Source organism: Etheostoma cragini, chromosome 22, assembly GCF_013103735.1.
Source record: "Etheostoma cragini isolate CJK2018 chromosome 22, CSU_Ecrag_1.0, whole genome shotgun sequence".
NCBI classification, from domain to species: domain Eukaryota; kingdom Metazoa; phylum Chordata; class Actinopteri; order Perciformes; family Percidae; genus Etheostoma; species Etheostoma cragini.
This window is the reverse complement of record NC_048428.1, coordinates 5,997,049-6,010,976: the sequence shown is the minus strand read 5'-3', so window position 1 is coordinate 6,010,976 and position 13,928 is coordinate 5,997,049. Positions and strand designations below refer to the sequence as shown.

At 41.0% G+C, this 13,928-nt stretch overlaps 1 protein-coding gene across 7 annotated transcripts in view; it reads right to left on the bottom strand.

The window, feature by feature from the left end:
* Positions 1–13,928, bottom strand: part of slc12a7b (solute carrier family 12 member 7b) — an 82,493-nt gene that overhangs the window by 8,387 nt on the left and 60,178 nt on the right. For 5 of the 7 annotated variants that reach the window (XM_034861888.1, XM_034861889.1, XM_034861890.1 and 2 more), the window contains 14 exons: positions 12,519–12,686; positions 12,279–12,377; positions 11,318–11,375; positions 10,217–10,391; positions 10,001–10,119; positions 9,736–9,834; positions 8,944–9,063; positions 7,744–7,848; positions 6,187–6,355; positions 5,351–5,546; positions 2,569–2,738; positions 2,265–2,396; positions 683–790; positions 257–373 (listed from right to left, as the gene is read on the bottom strand). In XM_034861888.1, coding sequence (XP_034717779.1) covers positions 257–373; positions 683–790; positions 2,265–2,396; positions 2,569–2,738; positions 5,351–5,546; positions 6,187–6,355; positions 7,744–7,848; positions 8,944–9,063; positions 9,736–9,834; positions 10,001–10,119; positions 10,217–10,391; positions 11,318–11,375; positions 12,279–12,377; positions 12,519–12,686 — 1,835 coding nt within the window. The remainder of the gene's footprint in view (positions 1–256; positions 374–682; positions 791–2,264; positions 2,397–2,568; positions 2,739–5,350; positions 5,547–6,186; positions 6,356–7,743; positions 7,849–8,943; positions 9,064–9,735; positions 9,835–10,000; positions 10,120–10,216; positions 10,392–11,317; positions 11,376–12,278; positions 12,378–12,518; positions 12,687–13,928) is intronic. The other 2 variants (XM_034861892.1, XM_034861891.1) reach the window with 1 other exon arrangement.

The window sequence follows — 13,928 nt, the reverse complement described above, 5'->3', positions numbered from 1 at the left end:
CACAGTCTGATGCCCACACTAGCGTGTGGGATCTACTTTATGTATGACTGACCACTGACCACTTTTTTTGACTATGTGCTAAATATAGGCACACAAGTTTGATTTCTTAGTCCAGATTTTACACCATGATGATAAGAGTCATTTTATATATAAACTGTTGAAGGCCAAGCAAAAACTGTAGCCAGAGATCCAGCTTTGTGAAGACAGGTTCAGGTGTCTTACAGGGAGGGACAGTGGGGTTGACAACACTGGCTACCTCGTCCTCGTGAGTGTCCTCCGCCGCTGAGGACTGCGTGCTGAGGTTCGTGCTCGAGTCAGCGCCCTGGTTCTTCCTCCGGATTGAGCTACGCGATTCATCAGTGATACTCTGAATCTGAGCGGCGTGGCGAGGCCCAGACAGGCGATGGCAGATGAACAAGGAGAGGAGCCAATTGTCATGTAACGTATCGGTAGGCCAGATTTACTAAAATACTGTTTGGATTTAACGGTGTTGTTATTTATGGAAAGAAAGAGCTAATTTTACATATTGTATGATCAGACTTGCAGACAGCATTCAGTAACAATCAATGCCATCATCAAGACAAGGATCAAAATACTGCATTCACTTGTGTTGAATTAGAATCAAACTACGGCAACAAAGTGACTGTGATTGGCGGGTTGTGTTCAGGTTGACCAACATTACCTCTCTCTCCCTCTCCGTCCTGGAAAGTTGCATCTGTTTCAGCATCTGAGACCTCTGCTCCATCACCAGTGTCTTCTCATAGGTGAAGGCTGAGATGTCGTTATCATGCTGCACAGGAGAGGACAGAAAGTTGTGAAAAAACTTTGGAGCAACAGGAAACTTCCTGGTCGGAGTCAAACCCTGGCCCGCTGCGTCGAGGAGTAAACCTCTACATATGGTCGCCCGCTCCACCAACTGAGCTATCTGGGTGCCCTGGTACAGGGTTGTCTTACAGTACTTGCAGATTGTAGAGAGAGATGACAACATAAATAATAACTGTAAAAGAAATATCGTTCATTTGAACATTACTCACGGATGGAACTTCTTGGCCCTTTAAGAGTACAAAATAGATGAGATTTATCTGATTCTGGAAGTGTCAACGCTATGTGACAAACTCAGGTGCTCGTCTTGAAACTGATAAATGACCTACTTCATGCTACAGTTCATATAGTCTGGATCAATGGTAGTACATTTCCAGGATAATTAATAATAAACGCACCGGATGGTAGGCCCTGTCAGGCCCTGTCAGGCCCTGTCCCTTCACTTCGGGAAACAACAACAAACTTTGAGCTAACAAGCTTCACGCTGAAAATGGCAAGAGTTGAAGAAAGTGTGGATTGTGCAACAAGGCAGGCCTCCTTGGTTCTTCCGGTAATGATGGTTAAGATTTACAAAGAGTATGTTTACGGCATTTCCTTTCTAAGTGGGACATTTTGGTGGGATTGATATGGACGAAGTACACACACAGATACACTGGTGAGAGCAAATGAGTTTGAACCATGTATCAGCTAATTTAACTAGCTCACAGTAGGGGTGGGAGTCACCAGAGGCCTTACGATACCATCCCAATACTTGTGTCACTATACTATATTATTGCAATTTTAACATATGTCAGTATTCTGCCACAAATTGAAATGTATTACCTTTTTTTTTTTTTTTTACAATTTCAAATGATGTCCCCAAAACAAAAATTTGTCAAAATCTGTTTTATCTAAGAGATACATTTCTCTGTTTCATCTCACTTAAATTTTATTGCTGCAAAATGGGATTGTCAAGCAGACAAACTGACCAACACTTTAATATATAATAAAAGATCGATACTTAGCGTCTGTGTATCAATACACTATTGCCACAGAAAATTTGCGATATTATGCTGTCGCTGCGTCCAAAGTCTTAGCGCTGCCCAAGACAATTGTAAGTGAGTTAAAGAAATGGAAACAACCCAGAATGTTTTTTCTTCTCCTATCCCGGGGTGTATGTATGTTGTACTCCACAACGCTGTGGAGATAGGTCTGGCAATACAATAGTACAGTTCAAGCAACAGTTCTGTAGCATGAAGTTAGAGTAAAGTATTGGCAAACTGAATGCAGTTCATAGAGAAACATCTTCTTGATACAGATTTTTGTTGTGAATTTAAAATTACATCCTCAACATATGAAGCCACTGTATTAGAGGACTATGAGCCAGATTCCAATTTAGAGATACATCCTTACCATTACAGGATCTGATGCAGATGCACTAATTTTATCAAACAAAGTCTCACCATCTCCACCACTTCCACTTCTGCATCCAGTCGCAGGTGGTAAAGGAACACCTGAAGATCTTTCTTCATTTGGATGCTGTTGTCATCCATCTGGGCCACGGTGAAGATACGCATCTTACACTTTCTCCACACCTGGAGGACGGAAAGACAGAAAAAAAGACCGTCAGTCAGTCAGTCAGTTGTAGATGGAGAATTCTGCGACAGACAGATAGTTGAGTGTGAAAGAGCATGGACAGGAAACATGTGTAAAAATGATTTCTAAGGGTTAAATCTCAGAGATAAACACAACCTAAGACACACCAACCTTGTGCTGTCGCAGCAGGAAGGGCAGCAGCATCAGCATGCCTCCATCGTGAACCACCCACCACACGTCAATGGTGCCCTCCCCTAAGCGCTCTTGGTTGGTGGGGAAACTGTCCACATTCTTGGCCACAAGCAAGGCATGATGGGTTGCTGTGGTCTCCCGCACAGTCTCTGGATAAAGAGAGAGGGAGAGAGAGAGAGAGAGAGACAATTGAAAATCGAAAGAGGTTTACCTTTTAAAATTGTGGAGACCAAGAAAGGAACGTGTCTGTACACTACATACTGCCACCAGGACATCAGAATTGCACATCTTATGTATTTGTCCCAAATATCAAGACTTAAGATCCAAATATTTCCAAAAGTTTTAAAACGGGGCGCCTGACCTAAATATAGAGGTTTACTAGACAATGCAGCAGCGGCTTTAACTCTGACCTGCGGCCCTTTGCTGCATGTCATTCCCTGTCCTATATAAAGAAAGGCCTAAAATGCCCCAAAAAATCTTTTAAAAAATCAATTTCAAAAATGCACCCAGACTTCACTACCTACACTGAGGACAAAAAGCTACCTTTTTTGTTAGGGGAAGATAAAGCACTGCATGGTTAGCAGCTACATATGTCTTCTCCTGCCAAAATATAAGGCAAAAATAATGAGAGAATTGTACATATTGGTGATGGCGCAATGGATATGACACCTTTGGTGTGGGAGATCGGGGTTCATTTCCCACTGCAATACATCTACCAATGTGTCCCTGAACAAGACACTTAACCTTAGTTGCTCCAGAGTTGTGTGACCTCTGACATTTAGCATACGCAGTGAAGAAAATAAGTATTTGAACACCCTGCTATTTTGCAAGTTCTCCCACTTAGAAATCATGGAGGGGTCTGAAATTGTCATTGTAGGTGCATGTCCACTGAGACATAATCCCAAAAAAATTAAATCCAGAAATCACAATGTATGATTTTTCAACTATTTTTTTGTATGATACAGCTGCAAATAAGTGTATTAACGCCTGTCTATCAGCTAGAATTCTGACCCTCAAAGACCTGTTAGTCTGCCTTCAAAAAGTCCACCTCTCCATTTATTATCCTAAATTAGATGTACCTGTTTGAGGTTGTTAGCTGCACAAAGACACCTGTCCACCCCATACAATCAGTAAGAATCCAACTACTAACATGGCCAAGACCAAAGAGCTGTCCAAAGACACTAGAGACTAAATTGTACACCTCCACAAGGCTGGAAAGGGCTACGGGGAAATTGCCAAGCAGCTTGGTGAAAAAAGGTCCACTGTTGGAGCAATCAATAGAAAATGGAAGATGCTAAACATGACTGTCCATCTCCCTCGGACTGTGGCTCCATGCAAGATCTCACAATGTGGGGTCTGAATGATCCTAAGAAAGGTGAGAAATCATCCCAGAACTACACGGGAGGAGCCGGTCAATGACCTGAGAAGAGCTGGGACCACGATTTCCATGTTACTGTTGGTAAGACCAAAACGTCTTGGTTTGAAATCACGCATGGCACGGAAGGTTCCCTGCTTCAACCAGCACATGTCAAGGCCCGTCTTAAGTTTGCCAATGACCATTTGGATGATCCAGAGGAGTCATGGGAGAAAGTCATGTCGTCAGATGAGACCAAAATAGAATTTTTGGTCATAATTCCAATAACCGTGTTTGGAGGAAGAAGAATGATGAGTACCATCCAAAGATCACCATCCCTACTGTGAAGCATGGGGGTGGTAGCATCATGCTTTGGGGGTGTTTTTCTGTACATGGGACAGGGCGGCTGCACTGTATTAAGGAGAGGATGACCGGGGCCATGTATTGCGAGATTTTGGGGAACAACCTCCTTCCCTCAGTTAGAGCATTGAAGATGGGTCAAGGCTAGGTCTTCCAACATGACAATGACCCGAAGCACACAGCCAGGATAACCAAGGAGTGGCTCTGGAAGAAGCATATCAAGGTTCTGGCGTGGCCTAGCCAGTCTCCAGACCTAAACCCAATAGAGAATCTTTGGACGTTTCTCAGCGACAGCCCAGAAACCTGACTGATCAAGAGAAGATCTGTGTGGAGTAGCGGGCCGAAATCCCTTCTGCAGTGTGTGCAAACCTGGTGAAAAACTACAGGAAACGTTTGACCTCTGGAATTGCAAACAAAGACTACTGTACCAAATCTTAACATTGATTTTCTCAGGTGTTCAAATACTTACTTGCAGCTGTATCATACAAATAAATAGTAAAAAATTCATACATTGTGATTTTTGGATTTGTTTTTTTAGATTATGTCTCTCACAGTGGACATGCACCTTCGATGACAATTTCAGACCCCTCCATGATTTCTAAGTGGGAGAACTTTAAAAATAGCAGGGTGTTCAAATACTTATTTTCCTCACTGTATAACAATTGTAAGTTAGTTTGGATGAAAGTGTCATCTGAATGATATGTAATGTATTGTCATTGTGATTGGCTTAAATAATAATAATATAATAATCTCACATCCCATTGTGCTGTGTGTACTAGCCAGACCCTCCTCCGCCACGCTGTGGAGGAAGGTCTGGCAAAGCGAGACTAATCAATCAGTATGTGTTGTCTATAAGACATGCATACGCAGCTATGATAATATCCAATGTAAGCTGTATTAGAATTACTTTCTATGCATTTCTTTACAATCAATTAGGGATGTCATTTTCAGTCATTACAAAATAACAATACAAGAATATGTCTGATTATGCATTTCTATACCTACATATGTACTTCAATTTATTTTGAACTGTCCACTGTTCTGTACCTATGAAATTCTTCCATGACTGCTGATCATTGGACTGCCTCCAGTTCCCAGGCCAAGCCATTAGGACTGTGTTGTGCTTCATGCCTCCCAGTCCCGCAGACTGGATGAGGTGGGAGACACCATCTCTGAGGTTGGAAGACACCACAACATGGCAGAAACCCTTTGTTCGCTCTGCTGACATGGCAGACTTGATGTTCTGGACAGGGAAAGACCAGATGACAAGCAAACATGAAGTATGAAGGTCATAGAAATGTATAGATGGGTAGAATAAACTTTATTGTCCCTGAGGGGAAATTTATCTTGGGCATAGTGCTACAACACATTTGAAAATAAAGATTCCAAGGCTTTTCAATGGCAAAATATTCCCTATTTAATTATGACCACTAACTCCAAATTAACCTCCAGCACTCTCATTAGTATCCATTGAGGACAATTCATAATGGTGGGTCTCAACAACGCCCACAAATACAGACGCTTATGTAATCTGGAAGTCAGCTTCTGCACAGGATTGCTTTTGCAGAAAGTCTAATCCAATGATTAAATATGCCTCTGAGGACACTGTCAAATCAGGTTGCGAAAAAAGAAAAAAAAAGAATCACATGACCTACTGTATTTGGCCAGTAGATGGCAGAGTTCATCTGTAGCTGTGAAACCTGACATTCCCCTTTTGGTAGAACACAGTTGTATGTGTAGTGCAGAGTTGAGGGCAAAGGCAACATCAACATAAATGACAATATACTGTACTCGTGCCTGCATTTGCTTTTCCCATGTGTGCTTGTGCCCTAAAATACACTGCATGCTTACGCTGCATGCTGGGTTATGCTCTTCCAATATACCTGCTCAGCCTTCTTGGCCTCGGCATCTTTGGTGAGATAGGTTCCCTCTAAAACATTCCCCGCTATCGTGAGGCCTTTCCCCGCCTTCAGCTGAGTGGTGAGGGACAGCAGGCGGGGGTGTTTGACTCCCTGATCTGAGTCAACATTCAGGAGCACCAGCAACTGAGGTCTGGATACAAGAAGAGAAAAAGAAGGGGGCAGGGGGCAGAGGGCGGGAAAGAATGCTCCATCTTTACATCTCAGAAGGTACATGGAGAACAACACATATGTTTCTATGTGTACAACTAAACAAATGTACTACTTTGTTGTCACACATGTTCAATGCCTTGTCAAGTAACACAAAAAAGAGGTGTGTCAACATTATTACAGTAGTATTGGTTCTCACCTAGCTATGCAGGGAGACCTTAATTGGAGTTGAATAGCAGTGGTGGAATGTAACTAAATACATTTACTCAAGTAGTGTACTTCAGTACAAATGTTGAGGTACTTGTACTTTACTTGAGTATTTTCTTTTAATGCCAATACTTCAATTCTGCTACCTTTCAGAGAGAAATATTTTACTTTTTACTCCACTTATAGTTTATAAAATCTGATGCTCTATCAAAATGATTTGACCATTAAACACAACTGTTTGAATTGTTTCCAGTTTCTAAAATGGGAGGATGTTTCAGCATTAAGTTCTTTTACTTTGAATACTTTTTTTCCTGATGATAGTCACATACTTTTACTAAAGTAACATTTTCAATGCAAGATTTTTACTTGTAACAGCATATTCTTCCACCGCTGTTGAATAGGGACCTGGCAATGCTCCAATACACACAAACATGTGTTTGGCACAAGACTAACATAAGAGGTTTGAAAACAGTTGCCTTCAATGAGAACCATCTGTACAACATCCAGTATCCACACTGGACATACCAAGAGAGTAAACTACAGTTTGGTTTTTGGACAGGCAGTCTACAAGGTCAGCCGGGGGAGGCCTCTGTACAGTATAAAGGCTCATCAACCTCTTCTGTCAGATTAGGTAGAGGACCACGAGATTAATCAAAGTCACCCTGTGGGTCTATTCCTGTCTCTCTTTTGTCCACCGCAACTGTGACAGGTGGCACTATGTCAACTGGGACCACATCCATATGAAACACAGGCATGCATGCATGCACGCACGGACGTCCACACACACACACACACACACACACACACACACACACACACACACACACACACACACACACACACACACACACACACATTAAGGAAATATATGATGGGTTGATAACACAATAACAATATTACTTGAGATAAATAAACAGTACAATTGTACACAGTTGACTATTTCTGCTGCTTTTAGTAGTCTTCTAAAAATCTAAAAAAGACTGAAAGTTACATTCTGAAGTAAAGATTTCTACTGATATTTTCTTTCAACTAACACAAAAAAATCCCCAAGTGTATTGCGTTATGATGTAGCAGTACGCAATATGTACAGTATATTGTTTAATATTTTATTGCATGACTATAACAATATATTGTTCAGCCCTCACACACGCACACACACAGTACCTCCAGTTCTTAGTGTGTGGTGGCGCCTCCTCAAGGCGAATAAGGGCATATCGTGCTGCATTGAGAGACAGGCCCCGGATGCCATCTCCCCACTCCTTCTCTGCCCTAAAGCCAACATATAATCAGCCGTGAATTATAAATATTACCAAGAAGCAAAAAAGATGAGAACACACAGTATGATAAAAAAAAATCTAGTTGGGATTCCTTACAAAGTCTAAAAATGTTATCACACATGTTGGGTGGGTGTGGCTTAAGTGTGTGTTTTGCTGATTAAGTCTAGTTCCTTTACATCTGTGACATTCTGTGGTTCAACATATACAAAAAACATCTTCCTACAAGTACCTTTCTTGTTAAACTTAGCAGGCCTTAATCTCACCGCTACATTTTTAGATTTCAACATCTTATTCGGAAGGAACACACTTGCTAGCAGAGAAAAACTGTACAACACAGCTCATTTTAGAATCAGGCGAAGGATCCTAAAATGTATGCTCACTTATTTACCCACGACAGTAGCTGTAAAGGTCAAGATGTCTGATCACTTAAAGCATTTTATCTTCTATGTATAATGGATCAGTTTGGTACATTTACAGTACCTTTATTCCAAACATTGATTCGGTTTATTTTCTGTAAGAACAGTCTTGCAGTCTAATTTATCAGTCATAAATCAGTCGCAGTCATATATGAACTTTCCTTGTAAAGGATTTACTGTATGCCTAGTCTACATCGACGACGTTTCATTTACAGGATTGTTCCGGTTGCCAGAAGATCCGCCAGACGTCCCTCCTTTTTGGCCAGATGTCCATTACCTTTCGCTTTCTTTGTGTTGGAATTTTTAACTCCGGTGTATTTCTAAGGACTGTGGTTAACTGCTCCTCAGATCTCTGCTGGGTAAATCCAGACAGCTAGCTAGAGTATCTGTCCAATCTGAGTTTTTTCTCATATGACTAAAACTACTTTTGAACGTACGCACGTTCCACCAAAACAAGTGCCTTCCCGAGGCTATTTTGCAGAGTCACCGTGATTGCGTTGCTTAGCGCCGCCCAAGACTATTTTGATTGGTTTAAAGAAATGCCAAAAAAAAACAGAGAATGCTGTGTGGACTAGCCAGACCTTCCTCCGCAGGGCTGTGGAGGAAGGTCTGGCAATGCAGGACTACTGAACTGACTAGAAAGAAATGATCGCTCATAAAGTAAATCTTACCCTCTGTATTCAATGTATTTGTAGATGCAGGTAGCGATTGCCATGGCCACAATAGCATAATACCAGGAACAGATGAACATGAGAGCAAGACACAAGCTCATTCCCAGGAAGGACAGAGCCCTGTAGGAGAAAACACACACTCCAGTCTATTAACTATATACCCAGCCATTTACAGAACTATTTCAGGTTTTTTGAATATTCATGGATATGTCCAAATGAATGAAACCAGTTGAGATTGGGCCGCTAGTGCTGTTCTGTACTGTGCTTAACTTCTGTCATGGAATTGATCTCAGTAAAGGCTATCATCATCTGAACATGTGGATCAGTGGTTGCGTTTATGTGTGACTATTGGCATGTGTCTTCAAATCATCTTGACAGCAGGTCCCTGACAGGTTACATACTGTAAGCCTGACAAATTGGTTAAACTGCAGTGTTTTAAGACCCTCAGATGAACCTTTTGAGACTTTCAATAGCCCCTTCTTTCACTGTAAGTAAGTAAAGAGTAAAGAACTGCAGATCATTCTTTTGATTATACCTAAATGCCTGATTTGTATGTGTGCTGCTACACTACTACCTTAATCTGAGCAAACTTTGAAATGGCACAGATACTCTGGCAGCCCTCCACCTGTGTGCGCTTTTTTCTTTGTTTCCCATATGTTTCTGCTCTCTTTTTTTAAAGTGCTGATTTGTCTAGGTAATTGTGTGACCGTTATGAGAAAACACACACATACACACATATATACTGTATATATATATACACACAGTATACACACTGAATAATTCATCACCCACCAGTGGTAGTAGTTAAAACGTGGTCTCCAGTTCGGCGTCCGTAGCAGGGTCTGAACTGCACAGGCCAGGTTGACAAACAAGTAGCACATGAGGAAAAACCTGCGGAAGAAAGAAAAATACTACTCACTTGTCATCTAAATCTCCATTTTATGACGACCTTAAGTGGCTTTAAGGAGTCAAATACTTGAGGGATCATAGACTATATCTGGTGATCCGATTTAAAAGAAAGAGAGCATGTAATAGTACTACGCAAACAGATACTGACATGGAGAGAATGGGAGCCACGGCATCCAGGGAGGCGATGAGGATACCGATCTCACAGATCCCAGCAGTCAACAGTAGAGCCCAGGTGGGTTCTCCATTAGCTTTCCCGTGACCAAACACCTAACACACATAATCAAGTATGAAAGTTAGAAACTAAGCAGATGAGGATGAAGACTGCTTTGACAGTATCTGTGTTGATTGTGTGTGTGTGTCTAACCTGCAGGAAAGGCACGATGCCATCTCGTGCTATGGCCTGCAGCAGGCGCGGGGCGCCAGTCAAACTCTGTAGCCCCGCCCCACAGCAGGAGAAGAACGAGCCAATCACAATAACCCAGGGTGAGGGCCATGAAAGTGTGCCTATAACAAGGTTACCTTTCACTGCGTCACCAAATCTGCAATGCAAAAACAATCATATACATTAATTTCACCATATTCTTTTAATAATATTGCATTGATAGAAGACAGGCAGGCAGACAGCCGGCCAGATAGACAGACAGATTTTTTAACAGTTGGTTTCGTGCACATGGCATGATACAGTATGTGGATACCATGTAGGTATGGCAACAGGACATCGCTGATCATTGAAAGAGAAACTTAAATCTGGCATTGGGCCGTTGGATTTATTTGTTGACTTAAAAAAGATTTGTGACGCAACAAAACCGATTCAGAAAAATGCAGGGATAAGTTGCAGCAGACAGAACTGGCTAGGAGGTATATAGGTTTATGATCCAGCAACATATAGAGTGACTGAAGAGAGCATTGTTAATACAAGGCAGCGAATCAAAAATTTTTTATTATCAACATTCATATTTAGATGCAATAGATGATATCCATCGACAAAAAAGCCTGAAAGTCAGAAGTAAGAATGAAAGTACAAAGAGGCGTGCTATAAAGACGATAGATCGTCTCATTTTGTCTCATTAGTGTAAACTGGAAGATTTCAGAACATTGCAGACGGACGCATTGCAAGTACTTTGGTACTTGCATCTCGAGCTGGACTTTACGGTGCTGCGAAGATTCAACTGTGAGGCTGGCAGTCAAATCAGACTCTTTCAACCGAAGCATTGACTATTCAACTATTTGGGGTCACTCCTAACAAACCAAGTCTGAGCCTCTTGATGAGGGCACTAAGTGACTGGGAAATGATATCCATCTGCTCTCAGGAGGTAATATTAAAAGAGAAGAAGGGGAACAAAACCCTTAATGACACCAAATATGTTCCGTTTTTTTTTTCAATTCCTTTTATAAAAACGTCTTGTATAAAAACATGTTCATGTGTACAGTATTTTACAGTATGTGCTCTGTTTTGAAATCTTACTTGTCTCGCAGCAGAACTCCCTCAATGCAGCCACCGAATAGAATCACACAGGTGATGTCTGGAGCACTGTTCAGGAAGGGTAGAGTCAATCCTTGGACAAAGTCTTCACCTTTCCATGTTGCTGTAAAGCTAGACACGGTGCACACACTAGCCACAATCTAACTGGTGGTTGCTGCTCTGTTGTGTTGGGCCTTTGGCAGGCTTGGATTATTGTTCCATTCCTGCCAACAACCTATTTACCTAGCAGCTGTGGCAACTAAAAGATAATCTTCCATATTTGACGACATTAGTTGTGCTTTAGAAGCTATATACTAGGCACCTGAAGGCCCCGCTGTTTAAGCTAGAACAACATTTGTAATCCATGTGAAAGGAAGGTGTTCTGGTATCAGTTTTACAAAAAGGTTTAACCCTTGTGTTGTCTTCCCGCCCATCATGTCTTCACAGGTCAAAATAGAAAAATTAACACTTTTTGACAGTTTTTTTCAGGGATTTCTTTTTTAATTTTATTTTTTTTACACTTTTTTAATGTTTTTGATGCTTTTTTCGACATTTGACACTTTTTTTAACTACCACCAGTATATTAACACCAACCTATTACCACTAGTTTACACTTAAGTTTTTGGAATTCATGGTCAATAATTGTGTTTGAGTTAAAAAACAGAAATAATGAATTATTTTGACTAATATCAGAGCATATTTTGATGGATAATCAGAGACTTGTGTATGTCAAAGTTTCAGGGTACTGTGTTGAAACCATTTCAGTTTTTTTTCAAATGCTGGGAAATTGAATAAAACAATCAAAATTCAATGAAAATAGTCATCATTAATTGTACTCGCAAAGGGGACGGTGTAGGGAACTATCCATGTTATTTGTGGGTATTTTGGTTGAAAAGAAACCCATATTTTAGTTTCATACTTCTGAAATCTGAAAACCAGAGGACAACATGAGGGTTAAGGATACAGATGAAGGAGGTGGTAGCGATAGCCAGGATGGTCCCAATGGGGATAGACTTCTGGGCATCCCGCAAGTCACCTGACCGGTTTGAACCAGCCATGATACCTGGAAGGGTTTGGGGGGGGGGGGGGGGGGGGGGGGGGGGGGGGTCACAACAGAAGATCAAACATGGAGTCTTAACAAAACACTATAAACTATATTCTCTGGTTTTCTACCATACTGTGTGTGGGGGGGTGTCAGTCTCACCAGTGACTGACGGGAAGTAGATGCCGACCAGCAGTGTGAAGAAGGTGGTGATGTCATTGACAACATAGGGCATGTAGATGTCCTGGGAAGAGTCACCTTCCCCAATAGATTGCAACTTCTTGTTTTCTACCAACATACCCAGAGGGCCATATTCTGACCACAAATTGTCTACAATAGAGACAGAAAGAGAGTAATTAGTAGCTGTGGAACAGCCACTGACTCAAACATGTTTGCAAGAGGTTCATTTCGTTTTGTAGACCTGAGTCAATAAGACCTAAGTTGCTTTGGATAAAAGCGTCATCTAAATGACATGTAATATATGTAACTTACACTTGACTGACAATGTGGCGGTAGTCAAGAAACTGGTTGCACCGAGAAAGCCATTTTTGTGCCATTCTAGCCTTAAAGCTGTAGTATGTAGTTTATGTTGCCCTCATGAGGAATTCTTTTTTATTTTTTATTTAACCTTTATTTAACCAGGAAAGTCCCGTTGAGATTAAAAACCTCTTTTTCAAGGGAGTCCTGGTCAAGAGGCAAAACACAATCAATTACATTTAAAAAGTTATATAACACAGACCATTAAAAACATTTACAATTTAAACAGGTCATTTCAGGTTCTCTCAATCTGGATTTAAAAGCATTTGAGGAAATAAGTTCAGATAATTCTACAAGTTCCTTGTAATGACAACAACACTTTGCGTAACACATAATGAAATTCTTCCAAACAACTACTGGACAGCCGGTCCAGCAGCAGTGTCCATAGAATTAGACGTGATCAGTTGGTGCTAAGAGAGAACTGACAGTTAAAGGAGGTGAGGAAGGCAAACTGATTACAGCTCATGTTTCCACTAGTCCAGACTTCTAAACAGTCAAAAACTAAAACTATTTTAAATCAGAAGAGGGGGAATTATATGTCAGAGGAAGAGGATCAAATGATCAAATGTCATGATGACAGTATGGTCAAGGAGATATTTGAGGGAGACTGTTGAGGATCAAAACTATAATTAATAAAGTAAAATGAAAGCAAATGGAGATAGGAGAAAAGCAGGGAGAGCGCAATAATCACATATGAAATCAGTCCGCCATAATTATGACAGAAAAGCATTCGCACTGAAGGTTTGGAGTAAACCTAGTTCGTCATGGCCAACAATTCCATGACATAAGGAATGTTCAGAGTTTGCACTGTACTTAATGAAGCATTGGCTATATCCCTACTGAGATGTTAGTAATTAACAATCACTGTCTGAACCTCTCCATTTATCTCTCGTTATAATTCAATTTGGATGTCAGTATGATAGGTGAAAAACAAATTCTGGACAATTTTGACTAATATAAACGAGTGTGTGTGATGAAGTGGAATGAGTTGAAAGTATTGTAGAGGAAATGGATCGCTTTCCAATTTCACCACAT